This window comes from Dryobates pubescens, chromosome 1 (genome assembly GCF_014839835.1).
Source record: "Dryobates pubescens isolate bDryPub1 chromosome 1, bDryPub1.pri, whole genome shotgun sequence".
NCBI lineage: Eukaryota > Metazoa > Chordata > Aves > Piciformes > Picidae > Dryobates > Dryobates pubescens.
The window spans coordinates 16527590-16549155 of NC_071612.1; the positions used below are offsets into that span (position 1 = coordinate 16527590).

The 21566-nt window shown below is 39.1% G+C and overlaps 1 protein-coding gene across 5 annotated transcripts in view; it reads left to right on the forward strand.

Annotated features, from left to right (window-relative positions):
- Positions 1-12664, forward strand: part of SORBS2 (sorbin and SH3 domain containing 2) — a 143523-nt gene extending 130859 nt beyond the window's left edge. For all 5 annotated transcript variants that reach the window (XM_054161828.1, XM_054161803.1, XM_054161835.1 and 2 more), the window contains 3 exons: positions 6804-6853; positions 9766-9872; positions 10619-12664. In XM_054161828.1, the coding sequence (XP_054017803.1) occupies positions 6804-6853; positions 9766-9872; positions 10619-10680 (219 nt within the window). In that variant the 3' untranslated portion in view covers positions 10681-12664. The remainder of the gene's footprint in view (positions 1-6803; positions 6854-9765; positions 9873-10618) is intronic.
- Positions 12665-21566: the final 8902 nt, after the last annotated feature.

The following is a 21566-nucleotide window of genomic DNA, read 5'->3' on the forward strand; positions in this document are numbered from 1 at the left end:
GTATCAATTCTACTGCTTCTTTCCCTTCTATCCTTAGCTGCCGTAGATCTTTAGCTGTGACATGCCAGTGAACCATTTTCCTCACTGTCCCATTATATACCACCCGTTTTGAGCCAGAGGCCCCAGCAAACAAATGCTATCAACAGCCTTCAGAGGGAGGGACATGCCTCCTGCAGAGACTCAGTGGTTTGTACTTCACATGTGTCACTTCACCAGCTGATTTATTTATAGTAGACTGTTACGAGAATGTGACTTAATAATAACAGATCAGATTATGTTTGGCAGTTACACAAATGCTTTACCCTAAAGCCCTTCCCAGTTCCTCTTTGGGACAGTACAGCACTGAACTATCCCAAATATGTGCTAGCCATTAAATGCCACAATATCACTACACAGTTTGCAATTTCTTTCTCTCCAGACTTTTCAGGCAGTGGCTTTGGCTGGCACGTGCAAACATGTCAATCAGATACTTAGGACAGTATGTTTTAGACCAAATGTAAAACTAGTTAATTAGAAAGATTTTGCAGGCTGCCTTTACCCTTACTTGAACCTGAAAAACAGAGGATGAAACCGTAAGAGTAGAGGTGAAATCCACAGCCACAAATGGCAACTTGTTTCAAGGGAAGAATTTTCTTCCAGAAAAGCAGACAAATAATAAAATGAGCATCATGTTTCCGACTGTTCAGGTTGGTTACATGGCTCCTTGTTGAGCATTTTACATCCTTCAGAGCTGGGTTTATAGCATAATTACATCTAATTTTTCTTAAACACTTAAGCCAGCTCTGCTTTCTGGGGGAACATCAGGAGACTCTGATCCTCCTTTCCACCTGTCTTCTAATCTTCCATTTCATTCTGCCAAGGCACCAACTTCTCACTCTGTTCCTACAACATCCCCGTCTGCTGCTTCCCTCTCACCTCCTCTCCTTTCTAAACCCTTACATCAGCAGGAGAAAGACTCACCAAACTTAAAGGTAACTGCACCTCTTGAGTATGGATTGTTGCAAATCTTTGTGTATATGAAATAACTGCAAGGCTAACACTGAGTTTGACCTTTTCGGAAGTATTGTTTCCTTTACTAATATTAAATAACATAGCACATGGAGTATTGAGATAGGCCTTCTTCAAATGAAATGCAAGGTAAAACTATAGTAGTTGTGATTACAAGGAAATAGCTTAAGGAGTTACCAGTGACAGGAAAGGCGAAACCTTCAACTCTATTTCAAGTCCATACCAGGACATCAGTAACCCATATTTAATTGAAAGAGACAGAATCTTACTCAAATATGCAGAAACTAAGAAACATTTGTAGTGTAAATTAGTGTTGTCAATCCAAAGCCTGGGAGAGCAGTCAGAAATGTCACAGTAAAGCACTACTGCAGAGGGTAATGTTCTAAATACTGATTCTGTTAGTCAAGAACTGGACAAAGATTGTTCTCTCTTCAGGACTACACTTTGTGTCAGCATTGCAGTGTTGGGGCAGAAAAAATGCAGTCTGGAAAGTTGCTCTAGACAGACAAAGTCAGTTTCCAGTGCTAACACCCAGAGTCCCCTTGCTCATGAAAATGAGAAAAAGTCATGAAATTCAAAACATTTTATGCTGAAATCCTTTTTAGGTGACCTTGATCTGTTTGAACAAGGCATGTTAGTCTCATCTGAAAATAAATAGAAAAAAAAACCACCTGGTTTGAGAATTAAAATATCTGCTCCTGGGAATGTCCTAGGCAGTGTACTGCATAGCAGGAAGCAGGACATTAAGTAAACAAGTAAGATGACTTCATCTTGCAGACAAAAGACTGATTACTGAGAATTAGAGGTCTTGGGGGTGATTACAGAGTTCTAGCTCATAATTATTGTTTTCAAACCAATATCCAGTTTGAAATTTTATTTAAGTCTAGGGGACAGATTCCTGTATAAATTGATCAGCCTAGACTTACCTGTTTGAAATGTTTAGATACACTCCTGCCAACAACAGATTTGACTTTTTTTTTGTACAGTATTTCCAAAAGGAGGTAAAGATTTATATCCTTCCAAGGGCGGGCAAAAGTTTCTTTGAGCAATCAACAATGACTACATTGCCAGGATAGAGATTGGGATTAAAGTGTAGCTGGGTTTTGGCTGTCATTTTTTCCTACTTAGTCTACAGGCTAGACTTGATAAGAAAGGACAGCTCCTATCCTCTCTGTGAATGTTGTCCATGCTTGAAGTCTGCTCAAAACTGCTATGGCAAAAAGAACACGAGACATTTCCAAGACTCAGGTATCACAGGTGGAGATGTCCTTGAAACTTTATCCTGGTACTTTGGTACCAGATTTTTGTTGATGTAAAAAATACATGCATACATATATATGTGTGTGTGTGTTTGGAATGTGACTCAAATCTAAAGCATGACCAAGGAATTGGGCAGCAGAATTAAAAGAGGATATAGGTGGGGAGTGTCACTTTGCACCATGCTGGTGGGAGGGATGTGTCCTCCTCCAAGTAAGGCCTCTGAAGACACTTCCTGAGAAGTGTCCTCCCTTGGTATCCTTTTATGTTTTTTCTTATTCACCCTCTCAGCTCCTAGAGGGTTATGTTCTCCTCTCTTTCCACATTCTACTAGCAAACAGTCAAACACCAAAGAAAATGTTTCCACTCTGCTCCTCTCAACATTCCCTCTGACTTACCTCTGCCCCTGAGAATTCACTGCATACCCCCCACTTAGGAGCTGGATTCTGACAAATATTTTGAGTGATTTATGCTGATATTCACAAAGCAAGGATTTCTCTATGAAGTACTTACCATCAAGTATTTATTTGATTTCTAAATGCAAGCGTAAGGTCCATATTCTGCTTCACAGCAAGGAATTACTTTTGTCATTGGTGTTTCTAAGACAGTATTTCTGCTCTGGGCTGTTGAGCTTTTCTGTATTTCTAACTGAGCTACTCCAGTGGGTACACTTGCAATAACTGTTCCTATTCCAACTGCATACACTGTGTGAGATTAATCTTTTAACTGCAACGTGCCAGAGCAGCAAGCCATTGGAAAAGAGATACAGTGGCAACAGTGAAAGTACCATCTGCTAACAGTACCATGATTTGCACCGGTAACACACTTCCTTTTTTGTTGTCATGGAAAGCATGTTCAGTTTGCATGTATGAATGAAGCAACAACAATCCCATGATGCTTCATTCTTAAAACTCTCACTTGACACAGTTTTTGTGGTTTTTCTAGGCTAATTTAAAGAGAGAGATATTTGTTATTGGTAAACCTCCTCGTAGCCCAGTGATGACTAGGAGATCCTGCAGCTCACCTGTCAGAGGTCACAGCTATTCACACAGGGTATGGTACTGGATGCCCAGTGTGCAATAACAGCATTTCCATGGAAAAGGAGCTCAGTGTCTAGTCTTTCAGTATTTTGCTCCTGCCAAGATGTCTCAACACTATCAGTTTGCTGTGTTTTCTCCCTGTTGTGCTTCTGTGCTATGTCTGAGTAAAGCCAACAGGTCTGTTTGTGCCAAAATGTATTTTACAAAGTCCTTAGTGTATTGTAGCTCTGCAGTACTGTGTAGTATTTCCAGTGCTACAGGATGTAAGAGATCAAGGTTCTTTACATTCATCCTCCTTTTCCTAAATTAGTCTTCTGTTTCAAAACCTTCCTAGTTTATTAAGATTACCACTTCCCAGAGTCAAACATGTATACTTCATTGCATGTATACAGGCTGAATTCCTGGCTTTGAATTCATGTCCTTCTTTGCAAAAGGTTTTGTTGCTGCTATATTATGTTCACTCAATAGTGTCATCTTTATCCAAGTACTGTTATTCCAGACTCTAATACTCTTCAGCCTTTCCCTTCCTATCTGTAGTATCACAGTAACATAACAGAATTTTACCTAGACAGAAAGTCAGTTTCGAGTTTGTACATGTTTTGCACAAAAAGATGATCTAAAGTACAAAGGAAAAAAAACCTTCAACCTAAACCATATGAGAATTTATTTTTTACTATCAGCTTAACATTAAATTATGCTTGCCATTTAGCTCTTAAAATTGAAAACAGGATGAACTACTCCCATGCTGTTGCTGATGATTTTAGGATATAGTCTTTCTGGTGGTTCCCTTTTTAAATCTTGAATTTTAATTTAGGATAGACAGGTTTGTGTAACTTTCCGAAGTGTTGGCTTTTTGGCAGGCCTCTGTTTGCTACCAGGTATGTGAGGGGACAGGACTTTCTTCCTCACTGAAGGGGAGGGCCAGAATTCACCTAGTGGCAGATCAACATCATTCCAAAGAAAGTCCAACTGGGAATAAAATCAGTAAAAGAGGATTAAGCCCTATTTTGGTTTTACTCCAAATGAATGGCATGTAATATATATTACGATATATTGAGAGGCCTCTATTGGTCAATATTTAGTGCATTTATTTCTTGAATTGCAAAACTACGAGAGCACAAATTGTGTATCTAATTTGCATGTTCAGGACTATACAGAAGTGTTACATGCAAGCACATATCAATCCTGCATGAAAATCAGATAAATAACTAGGACCACTGACGACTTGACTGCATGTCTTTTCATGTTCCTGGAATTAGGCCCTACAATTTTCCCCACAAAAGAGGATAGTGTAGTGAACTGAGCCATAGTCAGAAACTACAAACCCTAAGCATTAAGAGCTTCCCATGAGATGATGCATTTTGGGATATCTTGAGCACAATTAGCTGGACCTTGCAACAGTCTCCATTCTAGCCAGTGCCGCTGTATGTGGGAATGAGAGCTTAGTGAAAGAAAATGGCAAGAAAGCTTCTTGATGTCAGCTGAGACACTACTGAGGAATGCATTGAAACAGAGCTTCAAGATCCCCCTATTCAGACAGCACAGATTACTTCACCCTAGTTTTCCCAGATTGTAATTCCATCAAAGTTTTCTCTGTAGCAATAACACAGTTGAAAATTTTCACTCACCTTGTTTTTCTGTCATCTGTTTTTGCAGTAGCTATCTAGAAATAAAATGTTTGAAGGATTGAAGCATATGCAGAAAAAGAAGATAGTACTGATATACCTAATTTCCTTCTGTCTAGGTACAAAGCATTAAACCATTTGTAGTATTTTTTAGGTCACTGGCTTTCCCTGTTTGCAAGAAAAACCCTTAACCTCAGTCGAGTTCTCTTGCATCTCTGACTATCTTTAGCATTCAGCTCAGTTATGGACCTGATGAAAGATTAGCTTAGAACAAGGTCAGATTCAACTCCAAATACCAAGCAATCTGTCCAGTGGAATATTCTCTTCTTACTTGACAAGACAACTGTTGAAGGGGGGTTACTGAGAACTGAAATGTCTAGTTTGCAGTCTTATTGTTGGATGCTTCAGTGTTATCTTTCTTGTACAGTGGCAGAGGAGAGTTAAATGAGGGACAAAAGAGTCAGAGGGTATAAACTTTTTTTGTTTTAAAACCTCTTTCCCACCTAGCTTTCATTAATTTGAACAAAATTTCTGCAATCTACCTGCCTGCCATCTTTAGGCACCTTTTTAAAGTTACACTCCACATACTGTAAAAATGAGCTGGTGAATGTTCACAGCATTTTCTGCATGTACACGTGTAAACATGATGAAAATAAATTTGACTACTTCAATTTCATCTGGAGATGCCAGGGCGGGGGGAGGGAAGAAAAGAAAAAAGGCTGTGTGTTGTCTAATGGAAGACTGCTTCATCAAGAGCAAACTGAAGCAAGATTAGCTGACATAGTCAAACCCAGGAAAGAGAGAAGCACAGAGCAAGACAAACCCCATGGCTTCGAGAGCAGGTTTCATTTTACTTAATTCATGAAAGAAAGTGCTGTGGAGCTGTGTTTGATATCCACACTCCTGGAACAGATAGAGTTCCCGGACTTGTATGAAACTGTCACTCTCTACAGCATGACCACAGGGCTTCCTCAGTCAGCAGAGAATATGATCACTGCTTACACCAACAGCTCTCCCAAGCAGCTGCTCACGCACTGTTTCTGGCCCCTGCCAGATTCTAATTGGTGTGAGTCGATGTCTTGCTAAGCAGGATACGGTTTCTATAGGAGGCTGACATTTTTCATTTACACTGCATCCAGAGCTGGTAGAGATTAGTGGTGGGCAATGCTGCATAATTTTCATGAAGAAAAGTAGCTCCTTTCATGAAGTTTTGCACTGGAAATACAAACTACTTTTTCCATAGAAGTAAAAGTGTTAATTATTTTCACACAATTACATGCATTCGTTTTAAAAATTCTGTCTGCTCTTTGCCTCTCAACAGCCTGCATGGCTTTGTGCTCCCCCTTGAAATGAAACAGAATTAATTGTAGCAGAGCATGTGATGCTTGTCAAGTTAGTTCTCTGTGTGTGTTTGATGTAAATTGGTATGTTTTGTGTCTCTGAGTAGTCTTAAATTCTGCCATTACATATTGGAGATTTTACTTCTGCTTATCTAAGTACAGACTTCACCCAAGGAATGTTTATTGTTCATCAATTTCATCTGATTTCTCTAATGCTATTTCTGTTTCACAGTGAAGAGGCAGCAGGGTTCTTTTCAAATTTTCTATTATACTATAAATAGAATAGATTGATGATGAAATTCACAGGTTTTTTGTTTTGTTATGTCCTCCAAAAATCAGATCTTTAAACCTGCCAAAATTCTGTCGCTTACCATGTCTCTTAGGAATTTCTGAGCTGGAGGGTGGGCAGGGTGTTATTATACACAAGGCAAAATATGAACTCTCAAGCAACTACATGTCTGTCATACCCCTATCCAACTCTTTGGGACCTCAGACTATAAATCCTTACTACATTTCAAATCATTTCATTTCAGCCACAACACCCTGTGCTTGCTCATGACAACATACACGGTGGGGGGAAACCGTAAGTATACTTCTTGTCTACTAAACCAAAACCTGACATTTAAGCAATAGCCAGCACATCATCAAATAATTTGTTAATATGCCAAGTACAATTTAGAAGAGATTTCAGAAATTTACAGATAGCCACATGATGTAGGAAGATATCCAAGAAGGTCCCAGAAGGCAAAGCCTTAGTTTATTGCAAGTTAAATAGGCATGCCAACTTACAGTTCATCATCATTTATACCTTAAAGGGATAACCATTTTGTAAAACTATAAAGTTTTACTTCCTTTGTTCTCGCCAATTTTACATCTCAGCAGACTGCCAGTTAGAGATATAACATTGATTGAACTCATCTCCTTTAATGACTTGACACAAATTATTCAGAAACAGTTCTGAATGTGAGCAGAGTTAAAAATGAACTTGTTAATGCTGATCACAGGAACACAGCCTCACACCTTTTGGTGTCATTCACACGTGCAATTAAAAATTAGATACAAGAAAGCTGTTACAAAAACGGGAGAAGAACCTAGATCTCAAGTCTTATTTTCTCCAGCAATGTAAGCAGCCTGGATAAAATATGTAAGGCTATTATAGTGCTGTTGAAATGAAAGTTCAGTGCGAGACTGGTTTGATTTTTTAAATCCTCCCCACGCCAGTCTTGCGCTCAACAATCACTGAAACCAACAGCCTTCGTCTAGCATCAGTGCACTTCAGAATATGACCTGAGAGATGAATTCTCCTAAATGTAACTAAGGCTTAGCATCTACAAACATTTAAAAGTTTACCTGTTAGTCACTTGAATAAATGGTAAAAGAGAGGGGCAAAAAGTTGTAAAATAATTATACCACAGATAGAACATTTTGGGTTCAATCTCATTCAAACCACAAGCTCCTGTTGTTGAGCACACGGAAGCACCTAGCTCTGGTTTGTAAGCAATAATTAGTTTTGTTCAATGTAGTTTAAGTAGCTAAGTTTACTTATTCCTAAAATTGAAATAGAAATTTATTTAAATTGCCATATGTATTTTGTTAGTGTTGTAAATGGTAGTGGAGGTTTTGTATTTAAGAAATGCTCAGATTAGCAATGAGATTACAAAGGAGTTATCAAAATGGCTTATCTGGAACTGACTAAAATTAGATACCTAAAGTACAAAGAGTGCTAATTAGGAGGTTTTTATTCCTGTATTTGAGTAAGCAATAAGCCTGAATTCTATTTATGATACTTGACATCTGCAACTCCTGTACCTTTTGGAAGCTGCATTTTTATCAGTTTTAGAATATCATCATAGTTTTGCTTCCCTGGAATGATGATAAACATGACAAATGTTATTGCACGGATTGTTCCTAATCCTGCTACACAAGTTACCAGAGTTGTTTAAATAACCAGTCCCTTTCCATTTTGTTAGTGTGACCAAAACACAAAAAAATAGATTTTTCAGATTTGGGGAGATAACTACCAGTCACAAGACATGAGGTTACAATCAATTCTTTCTTCTAACAGTCTCTTTTCAAGCCAGCAATGTGAAAAATAACTGTAGTTTATTCAAGAAAATCATATTGTATATGATCCTATCTGTATATAGGATTTTCAAAGGGGACTTTCGGGAGCAGGAATTTTTTGCTGAAATAAGCATCTATCTCATTTAAGCCATACAAACTCTGCCTGAATGAGAGCGAACAGAAACAGGGGAAGTGGGTTTGGTTTCATTGGGGAAAGAGTAATGGCATTAAGGTTTTAAAGTTAGTGAATTTGTTAGGAGGGGGAAATGGACATGATTATCTTCTGGTTCAATACTTTGAAATTAAAACAATTTCCTTTATATAATTTCTGCAGTTTTACTTGTTCCTTTACACAGTCATAGCTGGGGCAAAGGGGTGAGGGGGGGAAAAAAAGCAGATTCTGATTCTGCAGGACTCTCAGGCTTTTACAGAGATCTTCTCATGGACTGTCAGCACAAGCACCTTTAATTCCCCTTATTAAGGGTTTATTGCCATTCTTTCAGTTCCAAGAAATTCAGTTAAAATTTGACAAGAAATGAAATGTAATGAAATGAAAAGAAATGTAGTAATCCCCTACCTCTTTTCATTTATCCAACTTACATTCTTCACTCTGTAGCCTCTGGGCGGGGTGGAGGCACAAGTCAGTGTCTGAGACCATTTGAGTTTCCATTATTATTATCTCTTGGGGTTTTTTTGGTTTGGGCTTTTTTTCATGTCTATAGCAAGGGTAGTTTTAGCCAAAGAAGTTACAGCTCTGTGTTTCCAACAGCAGATACTCCCCACCTTCCCCATAGAGGTAGGTGCCTCTTTTACATGCAGTGCTCCTATAATGCCAAGTCTCATCCCAACAGTTGTTCTGAGGAGCCCAGGAAGGCCCCCCCCCCAGTCACAGCAGAAAGGGTTGTGAGCCACTCTCCTGGGCACTCTCCTTCACCACCTATAGAAGGACACCAGACACCTTGCTTATGCTGTGTGGCATTTTGCTGTGCTGTGGCAGAGCATGAGTAGACTGGGATCAGCTTTCTAGAGCTTAAAGGCAGAGCCACTGATTTAAGTACAATCATGGGGCCTTAGGAAATAGCACACCTTCAGACTCACTCTAGAAGACCTTTTGGGTTTGTTACTTAAATATAAAATAATGCTAAAACTAAAATAAAAATACTAGAATTCTCTGGTTAAAGCAATAGGTTCATTAAGTTTGCCTGGAACCCCCAGTCTTTAGTGTCTGATGAGTTACTTTTACAATAAAGTTTTATTTATTTGCTCTTATAAGTACTTAGCCCTTCAGTCCACCAGGCAAAATAAACCCTTTTACCCTATATTTGCAAGGAGTGTTACTTACTAGTTCATGTTTAAACCATCTCCTTTACTTCAGCAAAGGTGCAAAGAACTCTTACTTCTTTTTAAAATGCATCATTTGTCCTATTTAAGGTTTCAGGCTCTATATAACTATACTCCTAGGAATGAAGATGAATTGGAGCTCAGAGAGGGAGATGTCATTGATGTGATGGAAAAATGTGATGATGGATGGTTTGTGGGTATGTTTTAATTCAGTTGCTTTTTCCTTTTTTATCATTTGCTGCCCTCTTTGCTTGGTATCTTTTAAGCAAATTAATTCTTAGTATTCAGTGTAACAAACCTGAACCTGGCTTTATCAGGAGAAATCCCAAACTAAATCCACTGAAATTAGTGGCCATTTTCCACTTGTGTCTTTTGGAATCAATGGACACAATTGCCATGTAGCTCCAGTTTGTGGTATCACATGAGAATGACAACAGCGTTGTACAAAGTGGACTATGTATCGCTGCTCTCTTCATAAAGACCAGGTAACATACAACCTGCATGAGCTGACTACTTGTGAGAACCAAGTATTACTGAACAGAGATTTCATACCTAGGCCTAAATGATATGGGCTCATCTTTTCATAAACCTTCATGCACACAGTGGCTAACAATCATCTATAAACAGTCCACAGCATTTCAAAAATCCAGATTATTAAAATAGAATTGATGTTGTTGAAATTAAATTTTTTCTGTGTACCAAATCAGCTCTTAATCAGGCCTAATGGTTTAATCAAATACTTACCTTTATTTGCTTTTTCCTTCCTACAGTTATAATTTGTTGAAACTCACAAATAAAATTCAGAATAACTTTCTGAAGTTACAAAGAACTGTAGATATTTCTGTTTATGCAATATCAAACATGCAAATGTAAAAGCCATGCTTGCTTACATCGTGATTTCTTGTTGTTATTCCCATCTTTCATCTATTGCTTCTACTTTCAGGAACCTCAAGAAGAACCAAATTCTTTGGTACTTTCCCTGGAAACTATGTCAAGAGGCTGTGAAATATTTTTTTTCCTACTTATTTATGCTGCATCTCTGCAACACATCTGCATAAGGCTGCTAGAAAACATGCTCCACTGGCCTTCTGTTTTCTTGCTTGCAGTCTCAAATAGAGGCCATCTAGTTCATCCTCATCCCATCCCACCCGCCAAACCGTTCCACCAGTGTTACAGCAACAACCACGGTATGAATAACTAAGCTTTCCTGAAACAAGAGGGATCGTTTCAACATTTAAATCCTCCCTGCTTTAAAGCCTTTTCGTTTGAAACACAATAGGAAAAGCCTGATGACAGGTACACAGATGAATTGCCATGGGGCAGGGGGAGGGGGAGAAACTGCTTATAGTTTGGACATTTGGGGTACTGTCATGATGTTTGATGGGATTTTTTTTCAGCATGCATGTAATACAGAGGGAAGTTGCTGTTTACTCTTTTTCAGTAGTTTGGGTTTCTACATTCTTACCAGCTTGGCAGCATTTGTTGCTTTCACTTTGCCGTATCACAGGTTTGCCTATTGTACTGGTTTACAATGTATGACTAATTACAATATAGATTTTTTTGCCTGCACTTGTATGTTGTAACATATGCACAGTGATTGTAAAATCTTGAGCAAGTGTAGTGAAAAATGGAAGAGCTGCAAGTGTTCTGAGCAGGTGCAATGGTATTGGCTAAACCTTTATTATTTTTTCCCCCCAATAAAGCTGTAATGCTTTTTTGTTAAAAGATAAGAAGTGCAAGAGGCATAAAACCTCACAAAAGAGGATTTAATGAAGAGACAGACAATGATATAAGCATAGACAATAATAACCTGTTACTGGTGTCTGAAATTAAATGGTTTCAATGAAAATGTTGAAATAGTAAGCAACATGAAATGTGGGAGGTTAGTGTTTTTATGTATCAGGAATTTTGAGAAGCAGGAACTAAACAGTGTTAGTGCAAAGGGTTGTTGGTTGGTTTGGGTTGTGGTTTTTTCCTAACATAGCCACCTGAAAAATATTCACAGGTATCATGATGTACTGATTTACTTCACTATATATATATATATATGTATGTTAGCAAAACCTGAGTTACACACCCTTGTAAGGAATTTAGTATGGAAAAGAGAGTCACAAGTATTAAAACTCATACGTTGTAGAGGTGGGTTTTTCTTTTTTCCCCCTGAATGAACCAAGTATTTGAAAGCATACATTTTCTATGTGCAAAGGTAAGGATAAATAGCAAATGGAATTAAGGCACAGGATGATAATGACTATGGCTTTATAAAAAATAATAAAAAAATAAATCAGATTTGGTTTCTTCAGCACCTTACAGATGGCAAAAGCTTCTACAGCATTTCTCATGGGTAAAGGATTAAAATGATCACAATGTACGTAGTCGCTGTAGCATTTTGTACATAGGTTTGCTTTTTTTGTACAGAGCCATTTGATTGTTGATTTTAAAACAAAAATTAAGCTCCTTATTTGATCTTTGCCCTCTTCACATCTAGAGCATTTCAATGGGTTTTCCTTTCTTGCTCTATTTACCGAAGCACACCTGGATAGTGCAATTCTGTAAGATAGCATTTTATGCAAAATTTTATTAATTAAAATATGGTTTACCAGCCAAATCTAAATGTACATATGTCTTTATTACTGAGAAATGTCATTAAGACAAAGGTAAAGAAGCATCTTTGTGCAGCATACCTTTATTATTGCAGATTTCATGGCAAAAGCTTTATATTCAAAGGCTTTCAGTTTTAAACTAGATCTGCATGCAGCTTTGCTGTGAGATTAATGACTATCTTTGATGCCATTTATGATTGAAGACTTAAATATCTGTTGCCTGTGATATTTAAAAAGTACTGTTTCTACTCTGTATCTGATTTTAGAAAAATGCAGGTTTTTCATACCTGGCTTTCAGGTAACTGACTTTGAATTCCTACAAGCAAAAGGTCTCTGTGGTTTTTTTTTTTTTCTTGGATAGACTTCTAATAAATTTTGCTTGGACTACACAACTGTTTCCCCCATCATTTCTCAAAACACACATAACCTAACAAGCGTTGCAAAGCACTAAACTCTTTATAAATTTATATGAAAATAGTTTTGCTGAATTAGCAAACTAAGAAGAGTCTGTGTCAGTCCACATGAAGTCAAGTTTGTGGCAGCGTTGTGCTGCATTACAGATAGTGTGTTTCGAAAAAGAAAGTGGGTTCCACTGCCCAGCCTGCAGCAAGCCAAGTGTTTGCTGTAGGAGCCAGGGCCTCTTGAAATAAGAAAACACACAAGACACCAACAAGCCAGGGAGAACGACCCCTGAGCAGTTCAGGGTAATGATCTATATCCCATACCAGGCAAAGGGTCATCCTAGCAGGTTTCACATTCTGTCACCTACACCAAAGCAAAGCATGTTGTCATTCTGCGATGCCTGGTATTTACTAGTTGCCTTTGGAATGCTGATGTACAGAGCCCAGACAGGAACACAAGGTGCTTCCTGTGCATTTCAAAAAGCAGTGCACAACCCAATGGGAATCTAAACATGAAGTCAGTAGCTCTAGAAGGACCTTAGGTCATTGCTAAGTATATTCACTTACAGCATTTATAGTTACGTGGTGAAAACCTGCCTTTGCGTCAGTTAACAGCGAAGTCCATTGAAGTCAACAGAAGTCAACATATCCCACAGTGTGTACTGGTAATACAGTTTCTATGTTAGCTTGAAAAGGAAATTGCACAAGAAAGAAGCACTGAGGCAACAATGTCCAGAAAAGAATATGTGCAGGCAGAGACCTGAAACCACTTTAAGTGCTCCCGTTGCACAGATAGGTCCCTTCCCTAGCACCTAACTGGCAAGTTAATTTGAAGTCAAATCCTAGCTGGCTCCAAAGCTGTAAAAGCATATTGAAATGGCCAATAATTCAGATTTTAACACATTTATACAGCCAAACTCTCTGTTATATCCAGAAAATACCGATCAGAGACCCAAATCCACACATTTTATAAGCAGGAAAGTTGCCAGACCACTATGTAGAAATTGGTACCTTGTCCATATGCAGTAGGCAGGGAAGATGAATTTAATAAGGCTTTCTTCTGCAACTCTGCAGGTAATCAACACCATGCTATTTATTTGACTGGGTGCAAAGAATGCCATTTTACTTTTACCTTCCTCACCCATGGACAGATATTTAAGTTCCTAAGTCCTAGCTAAAAATTGCCCAAGAGAATCTATTATTCTTATCAACCTAGTGAAGTCCTATTCCTTTAAAAATATTTTTACATATAGAATACATAGAATAAACCAGGTTGGAAGAGACCCTCAAGATCATCGCGTCCAACCCATCAACCAATCCAACACCACCTAAACAACTAACCCACGGCACCAAGCACCCCATCAAGTCTCCTCCTGAACACCTCCAATGTTGGCGACTCCACCACCTCCCCAGGCAGCCCATTCCAATGGGCAATCACTCTCTCTGTATAGAACTTCTTCCTAACATCCAGCTTGAACCTCCCCTGGCGCAGCCTGAGACTGTGTCCTATATCTATATCTATATATATATAAAAGCAAAATATGACAGAAATCTAGTGAAAGGGAAGCAAAAGAAGAAATTAATTCCTGCTTGCACTACCCTGAGTCAGCTACTATTTAGGCCAAAGAAAGTGATAGTGGTGACACATAAGCTCTCATTCGTGTATTTTCAGTCACCTCTGGAACAGAAAGAGTAACAGAAGCTTCTAGATTCACGTGCAGTAGTGAAATCAGGGAAGAGCCTGAGCAATCCTGTAGGTGCAATTCTTAGTTGCTGCTTGTTGGTTACACTGTGCGCTTGTAGCTGAAACTCCCAGCTCCCATTTCATTTGCATCAACCTGAATCCCATTTATAAAGTGTTACAGAATTATGCTTCCTGGTACATAACTTCACTTTCTTCAAGAGGCACAGAGATAAAGCAAAGTTCTGCGTTAACAGGTTCTTTAATATTACCAGAAAGTAGAAAACATTCTTCCTAAAACAGATATTAAGACTATAATATTTATCCCATGGCGATTTACTGACAGCCTTTGTATAGCAGTGACATCACATCCAATGGCAGGCAGGGTGCACAGAGGGTTCCACTCAGCAGAATGGCATTACATCACAAGTGGCACAGGGCTAGGGGGGAAGTGTTGACTGACAACCAGAAATGCGTTGCTAGGTATTATCCCCAGCCCAGATACTCGCATCTCAACAGTCTGTGTTTCTTGCTGCCAACACAAATAACAAACTTGGAAGCAATTATTTCATCACTCACATACATGCACAGCAAAGTAATCCTCCTACATTTTCCATCTATCAGAAAAATTAGTAAACCACCTCAGAAAACATCCCCAAGAGGAATGTCATTATTTATTTGTTGGACACGATGATCTTGAAGGTCTCTTCCAACCTGGTTTATTCTATTCTATTCTATTCCATTCTATTCCTACCAGTGAAGAATGACCAGATAGTTACACATACTGACTTGATAAATCCCTCCAAAGAGGAGGAGGAGATACACTTCTCTGTCACAGACCATTGCTTGGTTTTGCAAGAGGGTCCCATAATCATGTTAAGTCCACTTTGGGTGCCTGGCTCTAGCTCCAACTGATTTGAACCATAGTTTGCTATTTAAATACCTTAAAGGAGCTGGTCCTTTAAGACTTTTTTTTTTTTTTTTTTGTGGGGGGGAGGGATTGAGGGGGGCATCTTACACTACAGTAAAATAGAGGCATTTTATTTCAAAACTTCCTACAAGTGTCACTTCAGAACCAAGGAAACAGACTTGGCATATTGAAATAATCATCAAACCTCTGAGTGCTGTTTGCATCAAGTGTTTATTTTTCTCTCTCAGAGTTAAGCATGCAACTGAAACCAAATGGGGAACACCAAAGAGACTGAACATGTTGTTCTAAGTGGGTCATTGCACTTCTGCTGCTGCTGCTGTGATTTGCTGGATAAACCCCGAGCATGCAGTGACCCCACTCATGCTTCCCCGGGTCAGCGCTCCAAACTGTAACGTGAAACATGTACAAATACTGACTGGCTTAAGGCCTGCTAAAAGCTTTTCTTACACTACCACAGATTCATCTGTTATAGATAGGGGCTTTTTCACGTGTAACTGGAAATATTTGAACAGGTGAGAAACAAATCCCCTCCTCATCAACCCATAAAAGGGGACAAATGAATGTGCCCAGTACATCTGAGGTAGTAGAGGGCAATACTTATCTGCCATGGAAGAGTTCTAGGACCTATTTATAGATTCACTTCATGTGCTTCTGTAGCCATGTTCAAGGAACATACATTCTGAAGACAAGTATGAAAGCCACATGCTATCACAACATGGAAACAACTAGGTAACACAGAAGAAGAACCCTTCTGCTAGCAAGCAGACTGCTACAGAGGGGTGCAAAATTTTTGTACCTACCATTTAAGTCAAAAGGACCTCTAAAAGTAATGGTCATAGAAAGGAAATGGCCCAAGCCTACATCAGCATCAGACAATAATTTCTGCTTATCACAGTTTTAATTACAAAACTGCCAAGCTTTAAGCTGTTAGAGAAACAGAATTCAGTAGCACATTGATAAATGGCAGCATCCTGAAACCCTCTTCATTTTTTGCAACACAGTCTTCCTTTATCTATTTCAGTGTGGTCATAGAGCAGATTTCAAGACAGGAATCAGCCTTCTGCAACTTATTTGTACAAAACTCATGCTCGGAAGTCTTTGGTCCTTTAAGATCTTAGCCATCGCTGTAATGCAGTAAGGGTGAAAAACACCCCTCAGTTGAAATTGTGACACTTACAGACATACTCATAGGCACAATCACTACCCCAGACACAGAAACAGCAAATGTTTCAGAAATACAGGTTAAGTTAGTCTCCTAAACCCCTTCCCAGAAACAAAACAAAAAAAAAACAACCAAAACCCCACACACACTCACAAAACCCAAACCAAACCAACCAACCAACCAACCAACCAACCCAAAACCAAACCAAACAAAAAAAAGCCCCACCAACCAAACGCACAAAACCTACAAAACCAAAATGGTAGGGTCATTACTGCTGGAGAATGCACAGTCCATTTGGGACATCTGATGCAGGCAAAGACTAGGGAGAGCTGTTTCAAATCCTGGAAACAGGATAGTTGGCCTACATCAGGCAACAGCCTTGTCAGCCTTCTTCCTTCATCATACACACCTTGTGCTTCCAAGAGCAATGCCTCTCCAGGAAACCCTTAGAAAGGCCACTGGTAAAGTAAGACCAGGCAAGGAAGACAAGAGAGCAAGATCAGTTGAAGAAACAAACTGCTATGGCAAGCTCAGTAGAAGTTAAGCCATTTCTGAAATTCTCCAGGATCTGTGGTCCTATACTGCCTCCCGTGATGGGCAACCTCTTCTGTTCTACCACTCCTGTTCATGTCAGCCCCAGACACAAGAGAATTATTGAAGGAAAAGCAGCCAGCCATGGCTTCATGGCAGCCAGCATGAAACATTTTACAGCTGTAAAATACTGGAGGTCTGGTCTAATCTATTCCAGGTCTTGTGCTATGGATCACACCTTAACATAATCCAGAGGACTATCAAAAGCATTACCTGTGGTACCTTGATCATCATTACTGAAAATCCAGAACTTCCAGAGGTGCAAAGAGGCCTCCTGAATCAGGCCACAAAAATGCATGCCAGCAAGCAGCTCCCACAGCATATGGCTGGTGTTGATCAGAAGGTCCTGACTTTAAGCATTCTGACATTCCCTCACCTGAGGGGACTTGGGAAAGTTATTTCTAAGGTCTGAGAAGTACAAACCAGAAATTGCTAAAAATGGACAGACAAGAGAAAACCTTGACCTTCAGGGAGACTTTCTTTTGCATTTCTGAATGTTTTCTTGTTTTCATGGGGTTTGGTGGGTTTGCGGGTTTTGGGGGGAGGGGAGAGGGCAGGTGATAGGGGTTGCTAAGGATTGTAAGTAGGACAGTTTCCAGCTCTTTATTTCCAGACAGATTTTTGTTAGGAGAGGGTTACTCACATTTCAAAGCACTGACTGTATATATCATGATTTACCTGTCTTCATGCTGTAGAGAGGATTATCTTTTGAAAAGCTGTGGAGGCATTACACTCATATTCTGGCCCGGATTTCTACAGTACTAGAAAACCACAAGAGCAAAAGTTCCCAGCTATGATATGAATTATATTGACTCCCTGCATCCTGGAGTGTAGCAATAACAGATGTATGAATACTAGATTTAGAGCTCTCTGTGTATACACATATCTGACAGATTTCCCATTGATCATTTTGCATCAGGTAAATACATGTTGACAAAACTGAGAAGTTTGTCCTAGTTAAGTTTCTGCTGGTTTTGTCCCTGCTGCAGCTGTATCCTTTCTCATGATACAGCCAGCTTTTGCAAATGTTTGCTTAAACCTGTGCATTTACTCCTACATTCACTGGAAAGAAAAAAGGGGGAGGGAAAAGAGGGGAAAAAAGAAAAAAGGAAGTCAAATGTCCAGTCAGAACAAGGTGTGAAATACATAATTCTTCACTTCCATTCAGTATTGTCTTTTGCTGTTAAGAAACTAAATAATAAGAGTGGACAAGCCCTTTTAACAAGAAAGAAAGTAATCAAAATTGTGACAAGGAAAATACTTGAAGTAAAAGCTAAATTTAAGCATTATGGCTGAGTAACTACAGTGTGCGTCAGAACCACAAGATCCAGCTTTGTGGCTAGCTGCATTCTGAAGCTGCTAATCTCTGGCTCAGGGCCCACCTTATACTTAAAACAGAATACCATATTTGTCTTTCAGCTGTTGCAATTTGTCATGACCTAATAAACATGGCTAACTCTTCCATAGCAACTGCTGTTAAAATGCTAAACTCAAGCCACAAGGTGAAAGGAAAATAGATGTAGAATAGATTACTTTATAGAACATAAGATGATTGCACATGAAAAGACATTCTGATGCCTGTTTCTTAGAGAAAAATTCTCAGAAGGTTTGGCACTACAGGTGAACTCACATACAAAGTCTCATCAAGGTATTGATCTAAAAGTTCGACACATATTGGAATGCTCTGTGTTTAGAAAATTCCATGTATTCTTTCAGGCTTAAGAGAATGGGTTGTTCTTCCTTCTAAGCTTCCCAGGTAAAGGTTTGGGGTCAGTAAACTAGTTGTAAATACCTATTTCTAAAGGTATATTTCTTTCATACACCTCAATACATACAAACACAGAGAGCTGTTAATTGAAAGATTTGTGAACTTCAGTGATACAGAAGCAGCCACCACGGACCTTATGGTTTCCTATTGCCTGCATGCCTCCAAAAATCTGCAGCAAACCAAAGGGAAACACCAGCTTCACACTCTCAATGGGATTCACACTGCTGGAGTATAGTTGTATACCAGCACGTTGCTCTGCTAAATCTGACAAGTTCTATAAAAGAGCACTATTCTACAGCAGAGGATAAAAACATGGACTAGAAACAGCTGTTTAGAATAAAAATTGGGAGAAACTTCACAAGAAGCCTCAGTCACAAAGGACAGCTTTGCCTTACTTCTGTCTTACATAAAGGTACCTTGTAGATAGTAATAGCATCCTAATACTTTTATTATCTGTTATTTCCAGTGGAAGGCATTCTCAGCAAGTCAAAAGTAGGGTTTAAAAGTTAGAGGCAGAGAAAGAAACAACAACAACAAATCTGCTCTAAAGAACATCTTGAAGGCTAAATCTTAGCCCAGGAATAAAGCACTCCTCACAATCACAAAAGCATGAGCTTTTGATTCTTTACCCCCAAAATTACAATAATCACTGTTCTTTTCTTGCCACTTCTTTTCAGATCTTTTTCCAGATATAAACTTCACTAACAAAAATAAACTAGGAGAAGGGAGAAAAAAGTACACACATGCCAGTGTTTCCATGGGGAGAGACATACTTACACTATACACAGGACCTGGAGTGGAACAGCTTTTCCACTCCTGGGGAACCAAAAAAAAACCAAAAAGCTTTCTCTTATCATTCAGTAATGACTAGAAGAAATGTTAATCTCTTCAAAAAGCAGCTTTTCCTAAGGTAGTATTGCCACTACCTCCTGCCTGACAGGTTCCTCTAGTCACACAAATTATACTATGGATCTGTTCTTATTGTGGACTTCACAAAATTCTCTGAATTTTTTGTCACATCAAGGGCTACTAAATAAAATCAGCTCCTTCTCCAGTAGCAACATACGTAATCTTCATACAAACATTTCCTTGCCTGTCACTTACTTGATTATTTGTTGAGGGGGAGCTAATTCTGCAGGCCTTGAAGTCACTCTTCATTAAAGATCACACTATTAAAATTAAAGCATATGTTCCCATACACTAAAATAGCAGGGACATACCACAGCATTCTCTACCAGTTTTAGTCACTGAATAGTGTGGATACAGTAAGGCATATCTCATGACTGATGCTTGGATAGCAATGACAAAAAGCATGCCCAAAAATTAAAGATGCAATGTCTAAGCAAGATGTACACATCAGAAGCTGGCTGGGTCACATCTGAAACGGTCAGCCAACAGCTTCTAAGGATCTAAAATTACTGCTGTTTTCTGAATTACAGCACACTCCCTCAGAAGAGCTGTTAAGTACTGTGTTCAGTTCTGGGGCCCTCACTATAGAAGGGATATTGAGGTATACTGTAGCATGTCCAGAGAAAGGCAATGAGGCTCATGAATGGCCTGGAGCATGTGGCCTCTGAGGAGCATCTGAGGGAGCTGGGGTTGTTCAGTCTAGGGAAGAGGAGGCTGAGGTGAGACCTCATCGCTCTCAACAACTACCTGAAGCTCTGGAGGTTGGAGTAATGAAGGAGTCACCCTCTTCTCCTTAATGACAAAGAACAGGACTAGAAGAATTGGTTTCAAGCTGCACAAGTGAAGGTTCAGGCTAGATATTAGGAAATATTTCTTCACTGAAAGGGTTATCAAAAGCTGGAACAGCCTGACCAGAGCAGTGATGGAGCCACCATCCCTTGGGGTGTTCAAGCAGCATGCAGACCCGGCAATTAGGGACACAGTTTAGTGTTAACTCTTCAGTGCTGGGTCAGACGTGTAACTGGATGATCTTAGAGGTCTCTTCCAACCAGATATATTTTCTGTGATATGCCAGTCATCAAACTAGTCACAGACATGAGTTTTTAAAACAAAAGTTCTTCAATGCCTTCATGTGACTTAATCATCTCATGCCATTCAATATGCTCTTCAGATTATTTTGAAGCACTAGTCATTATGTGGTATGCATCCCAACTCCTCCTTGACACTTCTTGAAAATTAAAATAGAAGCAAGAAAAATCAGTGCACAAATTTCAGATAAGATAAAAATTTCAAATAAAAAGCACATCTGTAATTAAAAAAGACTACTCCAATTTCTACATTCAGCTTCCTTAGAAGTTTATGAAACAATTCTGAGATACACCATTTCAGTAAAAAAATTACTTTCCACTTACTCGCTTGTAATTAAGATCAGAATTTTTAATGTCGGCTTTAAAAGGCTCTAAGACATCTACTGCCTATCTTCTAAGTTTTCAGTTTCTGCAGTATTCTCAGAACAAATTTATCATCCTTGAAAGATTAATGAGAAGGGAGGGAAGGAAAAAACCAACAAAAAAAAGACAGGACATTCCTGGCTTCCTGAGCCTGCAGACAGAAAATTTAAGGAAATGCTTATCAGTTACAGGGAAAAGTACCAGAGCTATGTGAAAAGGATAACTGAAAGTTCAAAATGAAAAGACAAATGATCCAAATCACAATTTAAAAAGAACTACGAAGCTGAAGCAAGTGGGCAGGAGTTCTAGGAATGTCCTTCTCCACCTCACAGGAATTTCCAGTCAAGAAATCTCAAACATCCGGGAGAGGGGTGCAGTACCAGGGCCCTACTCC